Below are 20384 nucleotides of genomic sequence, written 5' to 3' on the forward strand. Positions count from 1 at the left end.
TGCTTGCCCTACGTAGAGACCGGAGGGGCATTGTCGGCCCTTGATGGCATTTACAAGGTTGCAAGATGAGCAGGTGCATAGGCCTTTGATGGCCCTGATTCTTGAGAGAGTCACTCACCTTTCGGCTCAGAAGGGGAAGAGCCCGGCCCTCTCCCCCCCCCCCCCGTCTAGCCAGAGGCTCTCAAGAGCAGCCCTTATTTGGGCCAGAGGCCAAAGGCAACCGGGTGCCCCCTCGGACGTGAAGGCACAAGGCAGCCCTTCCCGGGGGGGGGGGGCGGGCGATGCTCCCCGGGGCCCCAGCAGGGCGGGAGAGAGGGGGTGGGGGTGGGGGAGACTCCGGAGCCCGCCGGTCGCTCGTGGGCCTGCCCCTCCGCCCCCCCCCCCCCGGGCCTGCCCCTCCGCCCGGCGGCGATGCCAGCGTCCCGTCCCGTCGTGCGGCGGCGGCTGCTGCTGTTGCTGCTCCTCGGCAGGCGGCTCTGTCCCCCCCCCCCCCCCGCGGCGCTCGAGCCGTCTCTCCTCCCGACCGGGGCTTGGCCTCGACGGACAGACAGACGGGCCGGCTTCCCGCCTTCCTCCTGGCTGGCTGGCTGGCTGGCTGTCCCAAGGGCCACCGGCCGGGCCTCCCCCCTGCCCGGCAGGCCCGCCCCTCGGCGGGGGGTGGGGGCGGGGCGAGGGCGGCGGGCGGGGCGGGGCGGGGCGGGGCGGGCTGGCGGCGGGCTGCTCCTCCGGCGGCGGCGGCGGCGGGCGGCGGGCCGGCGAGGGACGCGTCGGAGGATGCCGGCTGCCCCGCGCTCGCTGCCGCCTCTGGCGCCGCCGCTGCTGCTGCTGCTGCTGCTGCTGCTCGCGCCCGGCGGGGCGGCCCGGGGAGGGCCGGGCGGCGCGGACGGCAGCCAAGGTGAGCGGGCGAGGGAGGCTCCGGCGGGAGGGCTTGCCGTGCTCAGGGCCGGGGCCGGGGGAGGCCGGGAAGGGGCTGGCCCGGGGCCGCGCCGGGGGAGGCTGCCGTGAGCGGCCGGCTTCGTTTGAAGCGGGGGGCAGGAGCCGGACGGGCCTCGGAGCCGGGATTCCGCCGCCGGCCTCTCGCGGTTCGGAGGCGAGGCAGAGACCCCCGGGGGGTCGTTCGGTCCAGGCAGGCCAGCGGCCCCGCCACCCTCGCCTTGCCCCCCAAAGTGGACTCTCGAGGGGGGGGGCTTCCCTTAGCCACGGGGGTGCCAGCCTCCGGGTCCAACTGGGCACCCCCCAGAATTCCATCTCGTCCCAGACGACAGAACTCAGCTGCTTGGGGGGGGGGCGGCTCTGTGGCCTTGCCCCCCCCCAGTCTCTGCCCTCCCCCCCAGGCTGCAGCCTCACCCCTGGCAGTGCCCACCCGTGGCCAGCCCTCCCCCCCCCCCGTTTAGCTATCCTGGTTCACGTGCCTTGACCTCCGTCTTATTCCGGGGTTTGTCTTATACCTTTTTATACCGTGGTCAGGCGTTCTGTAGGTTAATATATACATTAATAATAAACCCATCCCGACATTGGAAATCCTTTAGCCTTTTCACAGGCGTTTGAACATTTTTCATCCTTGGCTGTTTTTCCTCATCAGGCCCTTGGCTTAAAGCTTCAGCTCCCCGAAAACCGGCCGGCTTCCTTAAAAGGGATCAAGGCCACGGAGCGCGGGACGGGCTGCTGTGTCCACGGCTTCCTTCCCCCGGCCCTTCTTGCACGGAGCTGAGGACACTTTGCTGTGGTTGCTGCCGCTTGCCCACTGCAAGGAAGGGGGGCAGCTGCAGTGAGCTGGGGATGCTTTTAGTCAGGGCAGCAAAGTACCAGGCGAGCCGGGGCATTCATATGCCCTCCTCACCCCCCCCCTTTTGGGGGAGATGCCCTTTTTCGAAATGAGGGCACCCTGGTGATGGACAGCGCAGATGCAGCCCCTGGGCTGATCTTTTTTCTCTGGCACCGTTTGATAGTCTACTATTGACTAAAGAGAAAGAGAGAGCCCTAAAGGAAAAGGCATTTCGCTTCTGACATGTCTCCTTTTAATGCACAGTGCCCGTTCTTGTCCAGACGGTTAACTTGGCAGAGTTTCTCCTTGGCATTATTTTTCCGTCAATCTCTGGGTTTCAACCGTAAGATGCTTGTGTTGCTGCTTGACAACTTGCACCCGATATTGAGGAGGAGAGATTTGTTTGTTCAAAAACAGATTCAGGGATGTAATCTGGGCTCATCAGCCAGCAAATAAGCCCCAAGAAATCCTGTGGGATTTATTTCTTTGTCAATGTGTTTAGGATTGCACCGAACAAAATGATTTCACACCTTTTAATGGGAGGATTACGGAGAAATAATCTCCCGTGGTTGGTGACATTTTTAACAAACAGAAAAGGAGGGAGGGTGGGTGAGTGGGTGGGTGGAGAAGATATGTCACAGTGTCAACTCGTAATTTTACCAGCATTATACCCTTCTGAGCCCCATGACTTCAGCAGACTCAGAGGGCTCTAACTCTTCTTAGGATTGCAGTGGTGAAGAGGTTAAATCTAAGGAAGGTATACGTGAATAGCTCCCATTCCCCCCCATGTAAGTGGAGAATAGCTCTCTCTCTCTCTCTCTCTCTCTCTTTATCTATCTATCTATCTATCTATCTATCTATCTATCTATCTATCTATCTATCTATCTATCTATCTATCTATCTATCTATCTATCTATCTATCTATCTATCTATCTATCTATCTATCTATCTATCTATCTATCTATCTATCTATCTATCTATCTATCTATCTATCTATCTATCTATCTATCTATCTATCTACCTACCTACCTATCTACCTACCTACCTACCTACCTACCGCCCTCCCTCGGAGGCTCCCAGTTGTTCCCAGTTTTCCAGATACCTCTCTATGAGTTTAAATTCTTTCCACCTGGAGGTGGTGGGAATGGAGGAGGGCTTTTCCTGCTCCCCCGAGGCCAGAGCCTTCCTGTTGGTTTTTCTCTCTGGGGCGGAGGCTGTTGCTGTGATCAGAGAGCAGTGCTCCGCTGGGGGCATTGGGCTTGCATGCATGCTCAGGTAGAAACCTGTGCTCTGGATCAATTGCAGGCAGCTTAAAAACAATTCATTCGGCATGGCAGACCTTATGAGGGGCAGCAGCTGATTTCTACGTCTCCCAGCTTGGGATACAGATTTCTCAGCATGTCTGTAGTCTCCTCACTTTAGTTTCCCATGGGCCTTTGAAATGCGCCAGATGTACAAAGCAGAAAAGGGGAAGCATAGGACTATATTAACCTATTGCAGGGATTTTTAATCAGCTGTGTTTAGATATTGATCTACTTGTTCTCTTTCTTTATGACATATCATTTGTGAGCATAGGGACACGCTGAGTGAGCATTGTGGTCTGGAAATCCCCCATTCAGATCCCAAGGGTAACTCACTGCCACCCCCCACCCCCCATCGTCCTTGCTTAGAGAGCATTTGAAGCTCACTTTGCTTCCCCCCTCCTTATATTGTACGTTTATATGCTATTAAAGGCTTGTTGTTGTTGATGTTGTAAAAGCTCACTTTGCACTCTTCCTGTGAGTCCTTTCATGGCCCATTGTTATTGCTCTACCTGCATCAGGTGCTCAAATTCTGCTGAGGCTGCAGGACTGAGTGTGGAGGTCCAACACAGAATTTGGGGAGCTTTCCTCTTCAAAGACTAGGACTTGAGTGGCTGTGATCCCACTGGCAGACTAGTTTGCTCTTTGTGAAGGTGTCTCCCGTGTTCAGAAGCAATACTTAGCATAAAGCCACCCGTGGCAGGCAGTGGTCTGATGTCTCCGGAGTCCTTTGTGAGTGTCGCTGTGCGATAGTTTTGTTCTGGCGCTTGGAGCAGGGGAGAGATGGCTGTAGGGTATAATTCCATGAAGTTCCCCCCTCCAAACAGGCCTTTTTTCCCTGGGGAACTGAAGTCTGTAGTCTGAAGAACAGGTGTGATTTCAGGAGCTAGTATAAGGTAATCTTTCATAAATGTGAATTTTGTTTTGCATACAGATTTGCTGGGTTAATGCCCGATTTTTGCTTCTTTACAGTGAATAAAACAACAGTACAATTGAAAATAGCGGCAGGGTAGAATTCATTTTTACTGCTCACATGTTGTCAGCATTGAGACATTGGATTGCAGCACACTGATTGTTCCTGTTCAGGAGATTGCCCCTGAGGAAGGGGCGTCCTTCAAAAACGTGGTTAAAACCTCTGGCCGGCGTATTTCCTACCAGACTACTTTAAAGAAAGCATATTGGAGAACATTGTTGGAATAGCCTTTATTGAACAGTGGTGGCCGATTCTTTTCTCTGCTCTAACTTCTTGGGATTGGCGGTTTCTCTTCCATCTGACCATCCCCAGGAGGCTGGCAACCCTATATCCATCTTGTCACAGAAATTAAGGCTTTGTTTTAGCTCGAGGCTGGAAGACATCGATACCTGGTGAAGCCCCCTGCAAGCCTGGCATGCTGTGTTTTGCCTGGTGTGTGCCTGATACAGGATACCATGGCAGAACTGCAAATTAGATACTGTGTTCTAATACCCTGAACAAAACTTTGTTGATCTTGAAGGTGCCCCAAGAGTCGGGGTAGTCAAACTGCGGCCCTCCAGATGTCCATGGACTACAATTCCCAGGAGCCCCTGCCAGCAAATGCTGACAGGGGCTCCTGGGCATTGTAGTCCATGGACATCTGGAGGGCCGCAGTTTGACTACCCCTCTAGACTCAACTTTGTTCTGCTTCCGAGCAGCATGGCTACCCGCCTGAACTTAGATACAAGTGAGTTGCAGGTGCCTTTGGGATAAATCACGAATCGGTTAAATTTTGGTTGATTCCAGTACCCAACTATCCATCGCTTGAGTAACCCTTTCATGCCATTTTCAGGGCTGGGTGGGATGTTTGCACATTGGGCCAGGGGCCTTGAACAGGTTCAGGAACATCGAAAATAGCAGCCAAAGCGTGCTAGCTGCTACAGGAATGGAACAATAACTTTGTGTAAAAAAACCCCTCAGTTGTGGGTGTGCTCTCTGTGGACCTCGCTGTATACTCCAAACCTTTTGTTAGAAACGTATTTTAGTTTCATTTCCCCTGTGACAAAACTAGCGGTGATCTTTCCCGCAGAGAAGCATGAGTTTTAGAAAGGTGAACAGTTGTTTCCATTCCTTGAAGCAATCAATATTTTCCACACTCTGAACTGGAGCCCAGCCTCCCGGGGCAAAGAGCCAAACCAAGGCCTCCGGGAAATTCCCCTTTAGCTGTAAGCAAAGGCACCCGGGCGCTCCCTGGAATTGGGAACCTGTACCCCCCCCTGATCCTTTTGATTGGGGTGTTGCCCCTGAGAGGCTTTGACAGCTGGTGCCTGTGGTGTGTTCAGGAGGGAGGGAAGGAAGAACTTTGTAATCGAGGTCTCCTTGATGCTGTCTGCCAGGGATCCTTCTGTACCAGTGGCTTGATCACATTCCAGTCAGTGAAGGACTTGGGTTTCTGCAAACGGACATGGCTAGAGTGGGGTTGGTGGCCTTTGGAAGCTTGGAAGGTGACGGCAGCTCAGGTGGACCTCGGAGAGTCCAGTTCTCAACCCTGTGAGCTCCGCCAAGGCCTGTTCAGGGGTCAGAAAGTTTGCCAGGTGCTGCTCGTGCCCTTCCGTTCTTTCTCTGTGTCCAGGTAGATTCCAGAGGCCTTCCGAATCTGGCTAGCATGGTGGACCTGGAAAGGCAGATCAGGTCTGCTCCAATGAGCCCTCCTTTCCAGAGGCTTCGCCCTCTCTCTCTCTCTCTCTCTCTCTCTCTCTCTCTCTGTCTCTCTCTGTCCGTGTAAGAGAGCGTCCTGTGCGCTGTAATGCTTATTAGAGATGTGGCTATTCACGTGATCCAATGCAAATAAAGACCATTATTACAGCTTCAGGTGATGAATTTCCCCCCAGTTACATCATCTGCATTTTCTGTATGGACAAATGAGGTCTACTTAATAGGCTTATTTTATTAGATTTTTTTATACCGCCCTTCCCTCGTGGCGGTTTACAAGATATGGCATAGACACAGTCACAACTAAAACCATTTGTTACAGTTATAAAATTCTGCATGCTATTTAATCACTTGCATTCTTGGTGGTTTCAAATGGGTCGCCGTGTTGGTCTGAAGTAGCACAATAAAGTCAGAGTCCAGGAGCACCTTTAAGACCAACAAAGATTTATTCAGGCTGTGAGCTTTCGAGGGCAAGCACTCTCCCTCAGACTAAGACATGACCGTGGGAATATATAGCAAAAATCAATTTTTCCGCCTTGAATAAATCTCTGTTGGTCTTAAACAGACTGGACTCTGATTCTTGGCGATCGTCTGAGCTCGTCTTGGGGGCTGGGGGCCATCCTCAGAGCAGGGAGCCTCTAGAGCAGAGGTCCCCAACCTTTCTGCGGTCGGGGTCCGCTTCTGGGGGAGGGGGAGAGCCGACAGCCTGGACGACCAGCACATGCGGCAGCTGTGCGCAAACGCGCACGCGCAGTTGCCGCGCATGTGCATTTTCGCCAGCAGGGGCGCTAACACGCATGAGCAGAGTTGTCGCGCATACGTGTTTTCGCCAGCAGGGGACACAAAAAAAACGCATGCGCAGCAGCTCAGTGCATGCGCGTTTGCATCGCCAGCATGCCGGCAGCCGCGCCTGCCTCTTCCCCTCCCTCTCACAGCAAGAAGCTTGCTGGCGCGGCTGCCGGCGGCCCGGTCCCTTGGCCTTCATGGCCCGGTCCCTTGGCCTTCACGGCCTGGTACCGGGCCGCGAACCGGGGGTTGACGACCCCTGCTCTAGAGGACTGCAGTGTCTTCTCTTTCTTTAACTCCTTGTATTTGCTGCCGGCTGCTTGGCTCTGATGGGGTGTATGCTTCGGGGGGGGGCTGTTTTTCTGGCAGTGCTGATGGCTCAGGGGTGGACGGTTCATTATCAGGTGATCCACCTTCTGCCAGTTCTTGCTCCAGACAGAGGCTGTGCTTCAGGCGGTGTGCTGGCTACATTTGGGACCAAGTGCATGGAGCCAGATTCTTCATCTCCTGAGGAGGAGTCCTCCTGTGCAGAGGGCCGACTCATGGCTCCAGGTGGAACCTGGGGATCTCCCAAAATTCCAGGAGAAAAGGGTACTTTGGAGGGTGGACAAGGACGCTGTGCCCTACTGATGCCCCTGTCCTCCCCAGGCTCCAGGAGTTTCCCAGCTTGGTCCTGCAGTCCTGGTCCTCCATCCCGCACTAGTGGGGTGGGGGGTGGGCGAGGACAATAATTGCCAGCAGCAGTTCCCTGGGAGGAATGCCTCACAGTTGTATGGAGCAAGCAACATATGGGGAGGTGATAGCTTTTGATCTCTAATAGCAGCATTTTGGTTTCTCTTTGTAAAGTCCACTGAATTCTAGGGGATTGATTGGCTGTTTTGACTAAGGATTATCATTGGCTGTATTTGGTTGTGACTCAGTCTACTGATGTAACAGAATTGATTTTTGCTATATATTCCCTGTCATGTAAGTTCTTAGTCTGACGAAGGGTGCCCTGAATAAATCTTTGTTGGTCTTAATGGTGCCACTGGACTCTGATTTTATTATCCAGCCATCTGTTGTTAATCATGCCCTTCCCCCCCCAACCACCTGAACTCCTCCTCTGCCTGAGCTTTCCTGTGTGTGTTGGCACTTTTGCAGGAGTTTACAGCTTCCTCCATCACATGTTCTCTTTTATTTCTGTGTCCTAAGTCAGAAGAATCCCCTTTGTGCCGGGGCCATTCAGTGCATGGGTGGTTTGTAAGAAAAGTGACAGGCTAGCAGTAAATGAAGAAGAGGCTGAATAAAGGTGCCCATAAAGGTGCCTGTCTGTCTCCCCTGGCCTCTAAATGGACATTGATGCCCTCAGCGGCTTGGCCCAGGTAGTCATCCTTGTGGCTGATTTCCTTTTGTGAGCTCGGCCAGTCGTCCCACTCTTGCCCTCGAATGGGTTGCTTGAATAGAAACCCTGTTGATCGCCCACTTTTCTCCCTGGCCAGTCTCCACTGGCATTTAAATGGAGACATACCCATCTCTCCCCTTCCCCCCCTCAGTCCCCCTCCCGTTCCATTTGTTGGTGGGCTGGCTTTCCTGTTCACACCAATAATCAACAAACCGTTTGCTCGTCCCGCGGCTTTTGATTTCTTCCGAGGCTGAGTCCGTTTTGCACGTGGATGTCCTGGACGGAGTCTGCCTGGGCAGCAGGAGAGCTTTGCCAAAGGAAAGGAGCACAGCAGGGAAGCTGGTCCGGGCTGCAGTGCGGTTGAGGCGGCTTGGAATTGATGAGGGGAGAGAAGTTTGCCTTGGAATGGACCGCTTGGCAGAGGTGTGAGCCTGCAGTGGGCTTTCCCTCGCTGAGATGGAGGGACTCTGGGGCTCCAAGACTTGCCAGGCTCCTGCTGCTTCCTGGTCTATTCCTTGCAAGGCGGTGCTGAGCACCATCGAGAGACATCAGGGCACAGCTAACGCACAGCACCCCGTGGCGTTTCCAGGGCAGGAGTCCAGCAGAGGGGGCTTCCCCTCGCCTGCTTCAGCACTACCATTTTAGCCTGCCTGCCTGCCTGCAGGGGAGGGTTTGGCACGGAAACTGCCTCGACCACCTGGATGGATTGCCTGCATCAGGAGAGGGGCAATGCAACCCTTGGGGTTCTCCTTGATCTTTCACCTGGCTCCAAGATCATTGGCCATGGGATCCTGCTGGTGCCACTTCAGGGACTCTCTCTCGATTCCATCCAAGTCAGTTGAGGTGGCTGAAATGCTCGATTGCCGCCTGGAGGCAGTACGGGACTGGATGAGAATCCAGATGAGACAGAGGGGCTCTTTGCCCAGGGGTCCTGTGCCCAGGATGTTCAGGGACACCCAGTTCTGGATGGGGTTGTTCTGCTCCAGAAAGCATGAGTTCAAGATCTGAGCGTTCTCCTGGATCCATTGCTGTCATTTGAGACTCATGTGACAGTGGGAGCCAGGAGTGCCTCCCTCCATCTCTGACTGGTTCTCGAGCATCAGCCTTTCCTGGATAGGGATAACTTGGCCATGGTGATCCATGCACTGATAACCTCCAGATTGGACTACTGTAATGAAGTCTACATGGGGCTTCCCTTGAAGATGGTCTAGAAGCTGAAACTGGTACAGAATGCAGCAGCTTGTAAACTGGGATGGAACAGAACCAACGGGGTGAAATTAATTCAAAAGAAATTCCGTCTAAACATCCGGAAGAAGTTCCTGACAGTTAGAGTGGTTTCTCAGTGGAACAGGCTTCCTCGGGAGGTGGTGGGTTCTCCATCTTTGGAAATTTTAAAACAGTGGCTAGATAGCCATCTGACGGAGAGGCTGATTCTGTGAAGGCAAACGGGTGGCAAGTTACAGTAGATGAGTGATTGGGATGTGAGTGTCCTGCATAGTGCAGGGGGTTGGACTAGATGACCCAAGAGGTCCCTTCCAACTCTATGATTCTATGAAGGTAGTTTCTGGCTGGACGCACATCATGCTGGCCTCCCTATTTGCTACTGAGCCCAAATTCAAGGCGTTGATGTTAATATATAAAGCTCTAAAGGGCTTGGGCCCTGGTTATTGGAAGGAGTGTCTTCTCCCATGCAGACCTGCCCAAGCACTGAGATCTTCTTGCTGTCCCTTCTCTCCTTCTTGTTGTTCCACCTCTCTCAGAGGCACAAAGGGCAATGACATGCAGAAGGGCCTTTTCTGGGCTGGTCCCTAGACTTTGGAACAGTCTCTCTCTGGTGCTTGGCCAGCCATCTACATTATGTGGTTTTGGGTGCCCGATGAAAACACATCTCTTCACCCAGGACTTTGATGTCTTGTTTCCTCTGGGTGCTGTCCTGGTTAGCGGGTGAATAAGGGAGGGGCGGCAGCAGCGGTGATGTTTTTAATGTATTTTCAATTCCTTTATTCTGTATTTTATTTTATTTTGTTGGGACCTTGGGGTGAAGACGCAGGAAATGAATTCCCCAGTAAGGAGTAAAAAGGTCTGTGTGTGTAGATCGCCATAGTGTGTTCATCATTCCCTCTTTGTAAGCATGGTAAAATTAGTCTGGGTTCCGTAAGAAAGGAACTATTGTGCCACGTTTACCCTCAAAGTGAATTTTCCCCACTGAAAAACAGTGTCCCCCCCCCCCCCTCAGCGTTCCTGGAGATTTTGGACCTCCCGTTGAGTGATGCTTCAATCTGCTTTCCAGTCTGAGGCACTTCCTTTCCCCAGCCTCAGGAAACTGGTGAAAATATGCTAATTTTCCTGAGCATCAAGTGTTGTGCAGCTTTCCTTTAAGTAATAATTACTGTGTGGTGGTCCTGCGTCTGCATTTCCTAGATGTCTAAATTTCCCCTTGATCTGAATCCACGTACAGAATTGATTTGCACGTACTAAGCTGTCTCTGAGAACGTGCAGGCTGGACTCATGCATGCTTGCCCCCCCCCTCCCAAATATCTAGCTGGACCTTACACAATTTGTGCTACCCGGTGGGCATGAAGTTAATTAATAATATAGATTCAGTATTGTTTTGCGCATTTCTATTGACCTTGTGTTAGTGGTAATTAGGGCCTGAGGAATTTGTGGGGTGTACAGACACTGGGTCAAGGATTAGCCATTAAGCATCGCTAGCTCATCCACAAATATTATGTCAGCTGGACCTCCCACCGTTGATAGTCTAGCTGTTTGGAAATCTCTGTTTTTATAATAAAGCCAAACTAGAGCCAGTTAATGTAATGTTAACGTAACACATTTAAAAATGTTTTGGGTTTTTTACAAGATGTCTGGCTTTGATGCTTGGAACAAAAGTCCAGCGACACCTGAAAGAGGGATGATTTATTTTGGTATATTTCAGTGCTTGCAATTGTGCTATTTGACATATTTGTGGAATGTAGAAGTATGAGAACATCTCCATGCTCTATAAGAATAAACTGCAGGCACACCCAATGGTTGAGAGTAGCACACTCCTCCACCCTGTGCCACAGGAGCATGTGAAGCTTTATTTGTGTCATCTGAGAGGCAGGAAAGAATACCCACTGGAGGCAAAAAACAAGTTATTTCATAAACAGAGCAAAGTGTAGCATTTGCACAGAAACACTTGCATCCATTTACCATGGGCAGGACTACCAGCATATTTGGATATTAAGCTGAATTTATAGAATCCTACAGTTGGAAGGGACTATCCAGGCCCTCTAGTCCCTCCCTCTGCTCAATGCAGGATCAGCCTCCAGCATCCAGGAGAAGGATCTGTCCAGCCGCTGCTTGAAGACCGCCAGTGAGGGGGAGCTCCCCACCTCCTTAGGCAGCCCATTCCATGACTGAACTAGACTCATAGAATCCTAGAGTGGGAAGGGGCCACAAAGGCCATCTAGTCCCACCCCCTGCTCAGTGCAGGATCAGCCTCCAGCATCCAGGAGAAAGATCTGTCCAGCCGCTGCTTGAGGATGGCCAGTGTGGGGGAGCTCCCCACCTCCTTAGGCAGCCCATTCCACTGCTGAACTAGACTCATGGAATCCTAGAGTGGGAAGGGGCCATGCAGGCCATCTAGTCCTACCCCCTGCTCAAGGCAGGATCAGCCTCAAGCATCCAGGAGAAGGATCAGCCGCTGTGGCCTTTGGGCTGAGTTCCAGTCTGTAGGGAACAGGGTCTTGACGGGGGGTTCCTGTCCTCCCTAGGCACCCTCCCGCAACCTCCCAGGAGTTTCCCAACCAGTGCCTGGCAGTCCTCCTCTTCCAGCTTTTGCCACTGGCCAACAGAGATGTGGCCATCCTATTAGAAATGCACATTTTTTCTATTTCATTCCGTAAGTTTCTAAAGCTCTGACAAAAAAACAAAAACCCGAACCACACATTTAAAAGATTGTTTGATGCTTTAATTAATATATGCAAAGTATCTTGGTTCTATCAAACATTCCATCTAATTATATTCATTAGTTGCTTCTCCAGGACAGGTTTTAATTAAGTTATCCAATGTAAATCAATACTCATTGCTCACCCATTACAATTTGAACAATTTAATTATTACAACTGTAGCAGAGTGATTTCTGCCGGCTCTGTGGTCTTGCTGACTGAGCTCCCATTCGCCTCATCTGAAAAGTCAGGGCTCCTCCGTGGATTCCCGGGATGTGCCGGTGCGGGATGGGAATGCTGACCTATGGCGATCCCTCACGGGGATCAGGACCCCTCTCATGCTTACACCCCCCCTCCCCCCAGCATTTTAAGCAAAATGTTTTATTAAGAAAGCATAGCAGAGTCCAGGAGACGTTGTTGTTGAATCTGATGTTGATTAACAACACAGCGATCAGTATCCCCTCGTGGTGCTCCATCTCCATCCACATCCTGTCACCCCCCCATGGAGAGGCGGGTCATGCTCCATTCCCACAAGAACAAAGTGACCCGTGCCAGGTACCAGGTGCCTATGCCGAGGACAGTCATTGGGAAGCTGGCTCGATGGAAGGATTTCTGGATGCCTCACATCAGAGATGAGAGTTGGGCCCAGTTTGCCCCCCTCCCCTCCCCTCCCCTCCCCTCCCCTCCCCTCCCCTCCCCTCCCCTCCCCTCCCCTCCCCTCCCCTCCCCTCCCCTCCCCTCCCCTCCCCTCCCCTCCTTAGTGAAGTGTGGCAGCGGAATAGAAGCCCTGTCCTTCCCCCAGGGTGGACTCCGCTCCCCCTCAGCTCCCCTGGAAGGGCACACGGCTGTTACTTGCTCCCAGTGGCCTTCATTGCCCACCTGCCACAGTAGCCACCCTAGCAGATCCCTAGAGATCTGACAGGGCCAGGCTGTCCCTCCCGTGCTCTCCTGGGGCTCTGCTGTCATCACACTTGAGCTATGAGCAATTAGCCATTGCTGAGTCAAACGAGAGACTGACATTGCCCCCTGAGGAAGAGGGCCGGGCCTTGGAGTGGGGGATGGATGGATGGTTGAGACCAGGAGAGAGTGTGTGTGTGTGTTGGAAGGGGCCGGAGGGGAGGTTAGTGTTTAGTGGTTAAGAGCTGCGGCTTCTCATCTGGCTGGCCAGCTGGTCACAGTCCTGATAGGGCTGTTCTGGCCAAGCGGTGCGGTCAGAGCGCTCTTAGCCGTGCAGGGGCTGTCCAGAGTCTCAGGGCGGAGTCTTTCCCCTCACCTTCTGCCTGATCCTTCAAAATGGAGATGCTCGGGACCTTCTGAACTCGGGACCTTCAGGCCTGCCAGGCAGAATGTACAACCACACCCTCCCTCCCCTCTGCCTTCCCTCACCCGTGTGAGGTGGGGTTCATTCAGCTCAGGGTCTGCCCCTTGCCTTCTGTTTGGCAGCAGGTTGATTGGCATTAGCTTTTGGGGTCTCTCTGCCCAGGGCAGGATCATCCATTGAGCTCTTCTCTCTCTCTCCCCCCCCCATTGCATCTGCTGAAATAAAGATCGCTTTTTCCTTCTTTCTTTCAGTGAACTTACTGGACTCACGATCAGTAATGGGAGATCTTGGGTGGATCGCCTATCCGAAGAATGGGGTGAGTTTCTTATTGTGCACTTGATGTGCTAGTCCTATCTTATGTTTAGGACTTGTGTTCTCAGCTTGGGCAGGGGAGGATGGACTGGAAGCTTCCTGAGTTTACTTGGACATCAATTTCAGGAATGCATTTATAATTTTGGCTCCCAGAGCGTGAATTGGCTCCCAGCTTCTAAGGTTTAGTCTCCTTTGGCTGACATGCACTCGTTAGGGGCTTGTGGTGCCCTTGTAATATTTGCTTCATTGGAGACAAAGACCCTCCTAAAAGGAGCAAGCGCCTCATTCAGCCTCGTCCTGCACGGCCGTCCCTAGCATGTCTTGAATTTATGCCATTCTGCTGCTCCTCCCCCCACCCTCAGTTGAAGGGGGATCGTCATCTCCTGGTCAGTAGCTCACATGGATGTGGATCATGCAGGACTGACAGCATGGATTTATTTATGCATTTTGATGCTTCTACCTGAGTGTTTCCCTGAAGGCCTGAAGTACATAAGAAGAGAAGAGCCCTGCTGGATCAGACCAGGGAGGGTCCATCTAGTCCAGCATCCCTTCTCACACAGAAGCTGATTGGTTCCTTTGGAGGGCAGAGAGGGTGGGGCCTTCCCCTGATGTTGCCCCCCGGCTCTGAAGGTGAAGGTTCCCTTTAGTCACCATGAATCTACAGACAGAAGCCACAGACAGAATCTACGTAATCCCCTTTTAGAGCCATCTATAAGCCCATAATACTTGCAAAGACTAGCGGCTGTCAGCCAGCTGAAAGGTTCATGTGCGTGGGGAAAGATGGCTGATGCGAGTCAAGAAGCTGGGGTCTCATCAATGTACAGTTCTGTGGTCCTCTGATGGTGGGCTCAGAAGAAAGTACATCTGTGGAAGGTCCTTAACATCTGCCCTGCTCTTTAATTTTTCATATGAATGTCATTAGGGAACTAAAATAATGATAATTCCTGGCACCCTGGTTATACAGGCAAATGGTTCTAAAGGAGCACGTTGGAGCTTTATTTTGTTGAATCCTGTAGTTGCAGGATCCCTGGACTCCCTCAGTGGAGACCTCCCCCCCCCACTTCCCTTAATTATTCTCATGTGTCCCTCTTGGACATATAGATGTGGGGGAAGGGGGAAAATCAGAGAAACAGAATTTGGTTTCTCCTCTGAAAAGAAAACCATTTGGGGGGGGGGACGGGGGGGACCCCAGTGTTGAATCTGATGGAAGAGGAGAGAAATCCAAGTGTAGAATCGGTTAATCTCATGTGTACTTTGTGGGTCACACAAATGTTGTTTGTACTATTGGCTACAAACACGAGTTGTCCTTCTTGGATCCTGAGTGAATTGTCACTTTGCACAACCGGCTTTATTTTTAGGTGCTCTTTCCTCAGGGGAAGCTTAGCTTTCTTCCGCTTAATTGTCATCTTCTCAGGGATCACATACTAACGTGGAGCTTTACTCTCAAGTTTTAGCTTGGCTAAAGCCTTTCCCTTTAAGACCTATCTCAGTGTTTTCTCGGCCTGCCATCTGCCGATGGTTTAACTGAGCTGCTCTGCTTTTGATCAACTGCTGATTAAATCATGAGAATGTCCTCCTTGGGGCGGTGGCCGAATTGGGGAGGGGGGGGGATTTTGCCTTCTCTCCCTCTTGCACTGGAACCCGCCTTCTGGCACTCCAGACGTTCCTCTGACGGTGGCTTTAAAGGCCTTTATCCTTTCCCACCAGGACTGTCAAGGATACTCCGTCTAGTGACTTGATGGCCCTTCAGAAGGGTCCCTTGAGAGCGGCATCTCTCTCTCTCCCCCCCCCACGCCAAGCACAAGCTTGTGATGCCAAACTCTGGATCTGAAGACTTCCCTTGGGAAGTTTTGGGTAATACACATAGAAGTGAAAAAGAGCAGCTCAAAACCAGGCTGGGGTGTGTGCTTGTGTGTGTGTGTGTATGAAATGACATGCTTCCCCATTCACTTCTGTGGAGTTGTGCAGTGGATTTTGGCTATGCTGGCTTAATTAGCCTGCGATGACTACCTCAAGTGGTATCTGAGACAGAGAGAACAGGTGACCTGATCTGTTGTAATCCGAGGAGAACTCTAGCCATCCCCTGGAGGTTGGCAACCCTAACAACTAGTATGTTTGAGGAGAAGGAGGGGGGAGGGAGAGAGAGAGATGCTCCTGAGGAGCCTTTCACAGGAGTTAGGATCAAGGGACTGTCCTTCCGAAAGTATGCTTCCGCGGTTCCCCTAAACCTGCTCCCTATAGCCGGTTAGTTCCACTTGTTCACGTAGGGTTGCCCACCTGGAGATCTCCTGGGATTGCACCTGAACTCCAGACTACAGAGATCCCTGTGGCTGCTGAGGTCCCTCCCCTCCCCTCCAGCCAGGGGATTCCCCACCTGGACTCAGCAGCCCTGTGGTCCTGACAGTGGGGGAGGCAAGGAGAGACAATTCGCTTTGGGTTGGTTTTAGAGTCACTCCAAGGGGTGTGAGTTAAGAGTCTCCCAGTGGGGCAGTCTCCTTGGAAGGAAGTGTGCCTCAGAAAGCAAATCCCCCGGGAGTTGGCAACAAATGGCAAGCTTATCTTCTGATGTTTTGAAACTCCCCAAGCCAGGTCTAAAAGGAGGGGGGGGGGAGGTGTTGGTAACAGCAATGGCTTTGCATTATAGCAGGTGCTGGCAGGGGCTCATGGACATCTGGAGAGCCACAGCTGGACCACCCTGGATTATAGGAAGGGTAGACTGCTTCGAGGGCTGGAGCCTCAGTTTCACTGCTGGGGAGAGAGGCACCCATTTCCCCTCTGAGGAATGGGAAGTCCACCCCAGACAAGCTCTCTCACATGGTTCCCCTGAGTTCTGCCGCCATCTCACTCCCACCAAGAGGAGGTAACCGGAAGGTGGAATGGACAGGTTTGATTCTAAATGTAACTAAGGAATTGTAAACACCTATTTCTTAATGCTGTATATTTTAAACTTTGCAAACTGCCCTGACTGAGCCTCTGGGGATATAAATGTAACAACCAATAGATATTGGTCTTCAGCTTTTTTGTGACGCTTATGAATACCAAACTGGCTTGCAAGTAGCTCAGGGGAAGCAATCTCCTTTTCCTGTTTTCTTTTTTCTTTAATGACTGCAGTTGATGAATGGCCCACTGGACAAACAGGGCTGGAAGTTCCTGAGTGTTCCCAAAGCATTTAGCGCCTGTCTGTGGCTCCTTGGGATTTGGCCTGTAAATATGTTTTAAATTAGGAGAAATATTGAACCTCAAATATGAGTTTTGTAAGCCAAGCTGGCCTTGCTTTTGTTTTGCTCCGCTTAATATCATCTGTCTCTTTCCTTTTCACGATCTGATTCTTGGCTCCGGTTGTGGAAGGGAGAGCGATGATTATTACAGTCACGGGGAGAGCAGCTCCCTCCCTCTTGATTTGCTGCTGCAAAGAGGAGCTTTGAGGGAAGGCCCAGAACGCCGAGGGCTTCTCTCTTGAGCAAGAGTCGGCCAACAGGCTCCGCTTCCCACCCGTATCTGGCCCCTCGGAGGTCCCGATCAAGAGCTGCCAGCAGAGAGCAAAGGCACAGTGCGCATGCCGCTCCCACGCAGTGTGTGTCTGAGGACAGAAATGTGTGGCTGGCCTTGCTGGGCCATTCCAGGAGTGGGCCAACTGAAGTTGGAAACAAGGGAGCACAAGTGGACCGATTTTTCAACTGGGGAGTCAATTGGGCATTTGAACCTGGGTCTGCCGGATACCAATGAGCCCCCCCCCCTCCCCTTGCCAGCAAGTGGGGAAGCTGACTCAGGCATGCCTGGGGAGGCTGCAGATGGCTTCTCCTGCAAGCAGAGCTTAGCCTTCAGCATTCGTTTTCACTAAACGCCAATCCTTGTCAGAAAACAACAGCAACAACACACACAGCTAAGAACATCTTCGATTTTAAACCTGTGTGTGTGTGTGTGTGTGTGTGTGCGGAACGGGGATGCTAAGGCGGTGCTAAGATGGCTGTCCAGGAGTAAACACACCTTCATCTATCAAAAACCAAAGCAAAATCAGAAAACTGGCCAATCAGGGGAGTGATGCTAACCTCAAGGCACTGCCCACCCAGCTGTGTTGCCTCAACAAAAGCTGATATTTCTATATAACCATAGTGTGCAGCAAGCCCCTGGCTTCCATGCTCTGCACTATTTAGAACACCCCCCAGCTATTCAGTGGGGCTGAAGTTTAAATATTTGTGATGTGTTGTGGCTCAGAGGCCTTGAAAATGGGTTTTGAAAGGGGCAGCAGGCAGGAGGGCGTGAGAGGGTGGCTACATTGGATAATGCACTTTCAATGCACTTTAGAAGTAGATTTTCCTGTTCTGCACAGGAAGGCCCATCCACAAAAGCACACTGAAAGTGCAGTATCCTACATGTGCGGAATGGGCCCTGGTTTCTGAAAGCCGAGTCCGCTCACGGAATACCTTGGCCTTTTGAAGTTTAAAGGACTATTTTATTGTGGATTAACTGGAACAAAAAGGCTTCCTGACTTGATTCTGGATATTTCTAATATCTGTTGGGCAAAAAATACTAGAATTGGGAAATACCCGGAAAGCTGCTCACGGTACTGGATAATGCAGAGATGACTTGTTACAGGAAATACCAGACATTGAACGGAGTCAGCAGTGCTCACTCTTGCGAGTTTATTGGAGTTTATTTTCCTATCCTTAACACCATTTCACTCCCTTATATCATTGGGAAACAGTCTCCTGGGAGGAGCCTGTCCGGGGCCCTGTCCGTCCAGCTCCACCCTGATTGGCCCTCCCCCTCCAGCTCCCACCCTCCCTCCTTGCCTGCTGGAAGCCTTGTGGCTGTGGCCTCCATTGTCACCCATGAGGAGAGAGGCAACGACAGAGCTTTGGGGCCCGCAGGTACACTCCTGCTGGGAGGGAGCTGTGTGTGTGTGTGTGTGGGGGGGGGGAGTTTACAGCTTCCCTGTGGGCCGCAAAGCCCTGTCTCTGCCGACGACAGGGGGAGGGGGCTTTCCACTCCCTTTAGCCCACTTTGTGTGCCAAAGGGAGCCGCGGCCACCCTCTCACGCCCTCCTGCCCGCCACCCCTTTCAAAGCCCATTTTTAAAATGGGCTTTGTTACTAGTTACAGATAGAACTATTTTGTTCCTTAACAAAAAACACATCATTTTATAGGGTTTTCATCTCCTGGTTGGGAAATGCCCAGAGGTTCTGGGGATGGAGCCTCAGGGGAGGTCAGGATTTGGGAGGGGAGGGACATCAGTGGGTTGCAGGGCCAGAGAATCCACCTTCCGAAGCAGCTCTTTCCCCCAGGGAAGCAGAACTATTTCATCTGGAGATGTCGAAATCTCATGAGCACTCCAGCCACCACCTGGAGGTTGGCAAGTCTACTCAACTAGTTATTAGTGTATAAAATGGAAAAAAGTGGAATGGTCTTAGTTTCTAGAAGAGAAGTAGCAAATGACGCTAAAACTAGCGTGTGTGAGAGAGGGGGTGGTCTAATCAAATAAACAAATAACCATCAGGTGAGCCATCAGGTCATGGGTGTGTGTGGTGGGGGGCTGGGCAGGAAGGAAGACAGCAGGTCACTCTGGACACTCCCTGGACAGGTGCCCAGAGAGGTGTCTCCTCAACAGCACAGCTTTCTGTGATGCATCTTGGCCACGATTGCTTCTGGCTTATGCTTCTATCCAAGTGGCTTGCTAGTGGTAGAATAATAACAGGAATAAATAACTCAGTAGCCCCCCCCCCCCGCTGTTTTAAAAATGTTAATTAAATCCAGTTAAGGGCTTGAGGAGTTATTTTCTTACTGAATTATAATTTTATGTCATTACTTGATTAAAGCTGGAAAATAAATCTTAAAAAAAATTCCTACTAGACTCAGCATGCGAATATTGTTTAATTTGTGCTTGATGAGGAAAGAAGTTGGGTTCTTGCTTTGAAGAGGCTAGTTCTGGCTTTTATCTTGAAAGGGGAGGGGCTGTGGCCCATAAGCCTGTCTTGTGCCCCCCCCCCCACCCATTCCTCTTGCTCCTTGCAGGGAACCCAGGATGGAAACCTGGGTCTCACTCCTGTGCATGAATGGAGGTGTCTGGATTAATCCAGGTGACATTCTTCCCCCCTCATCCATCCAGCTGGGACTTGGCTGCTTGGTCCTTGAGCCTGGGGACTCAAACCCTGGATGCCTCCGGTGAATGGGCTGTGGAGCACCTCCCGGTGGTGGTCATCCGTTGTTCAGCCGTTGTTCAGGTTGGAGGTTTCCCCTGGCTGGGTGGCTCACAGATGGACTCCCTTGACTCAGCCACAGACTCCGGCTTGACTGTGGGATTGATAGCCTCTCGTGACCCTGCTGGAAGCCTTTGCTCTTGAGGCTGACACAAAGTGACATTTATCCTCAAAGGCAAAGAGCTGACCCCACCTTTCTGCCTCTGGGGACAAAGGGCTCATGCCCATGGGAGGATGCTTGACTTGGCAGCGGGAGCTTGCTCTTAGGCTCCCCCGCAAGCAGACTCTTGGCTTGAAGAAATTTCTTTTTTGAAGAAGCAGCAAAGCAGCAGGACTCTGGTCTTTGCCAAGACTGGAGTTGCTTACCAACTGCAGTCCTATGAGGTCAACACACTCCCTTCACCTGAGCGTTTGCTTCAGGTTCAAAAACTCCAGATGGAAACCTCTTAGTGCTCTCCACGCCCCCTCTTCCCCCCCCCCCGGACAGTTGGAGTCACAAACTGATTTGTCCATTCAGAGGTTAGGGATGCTGGTCACTGTTGGACCTCCCTGGTGCTTCTGACCTTCTATGGGAGTCAGACAAGAGGAAAAGAGCCCAAGACATGAGAAGAAGGCCCTGAGGGACTCAGGTAGGGATGCCAGTCCCCACGTGGGCCCTGGGGAATCCCCTGGGATTATAGCTCTTCTCCAGACTGCAGAGATCAGTTCCCCAGGAGAAAATGGCTGCT

At 51.9% G+C, this 20384-nt stretch overlaps 1 protein-coding gene across 4 annotated transcripts in view; it reads left to right on the forward strand.

The window, feature by feature from the left end:
* The first annotated feature begins 734 nt into the window (after nucleotides 1–734).
* Nucleotides 735–20384, forward strand: part of EPHA5 (EPH receptor A5) — a 139602-nt gene continuing 119952 nt past the window's right edge. For 3 of the 4 annotated variants that reach the window (XM_077302526.1, XM_077302527.1, XM_077302529.1), the window contains exons 1-2: nucleotides 735–895; nucleotides 13400–13464. In XM_077302526.1, coding sequence (XP_077158641.1) covers nucleotides 775–895; nucleotides 13400–13464 — 186 coding nt within the window. In that variant the 5' untranslated portion in view covers nucleotides 735–774. Of the gene's footprint in view, nucleotides 896–8232; nucleotides 9170–13399; nucleotides 13465–20384 lie in introns of those variants that run through there. The other variant, XM_077302528.1, reaches the window with a different exon arrangement.

This window comes from Paroedura picta, chromosome 11, assembly GCF_049243985.1.
Source record: "Paroedura picta isolate Pp20150507F chromosome 11, Ppicta_v3.0, whole genome shotgun sequence".
Lineage (NCBI taxonomy): Eukaryota > Metazoa > Chordata > Lepidosauria > Squamata > Gekkonidae > Paroedura > Paroedura picta.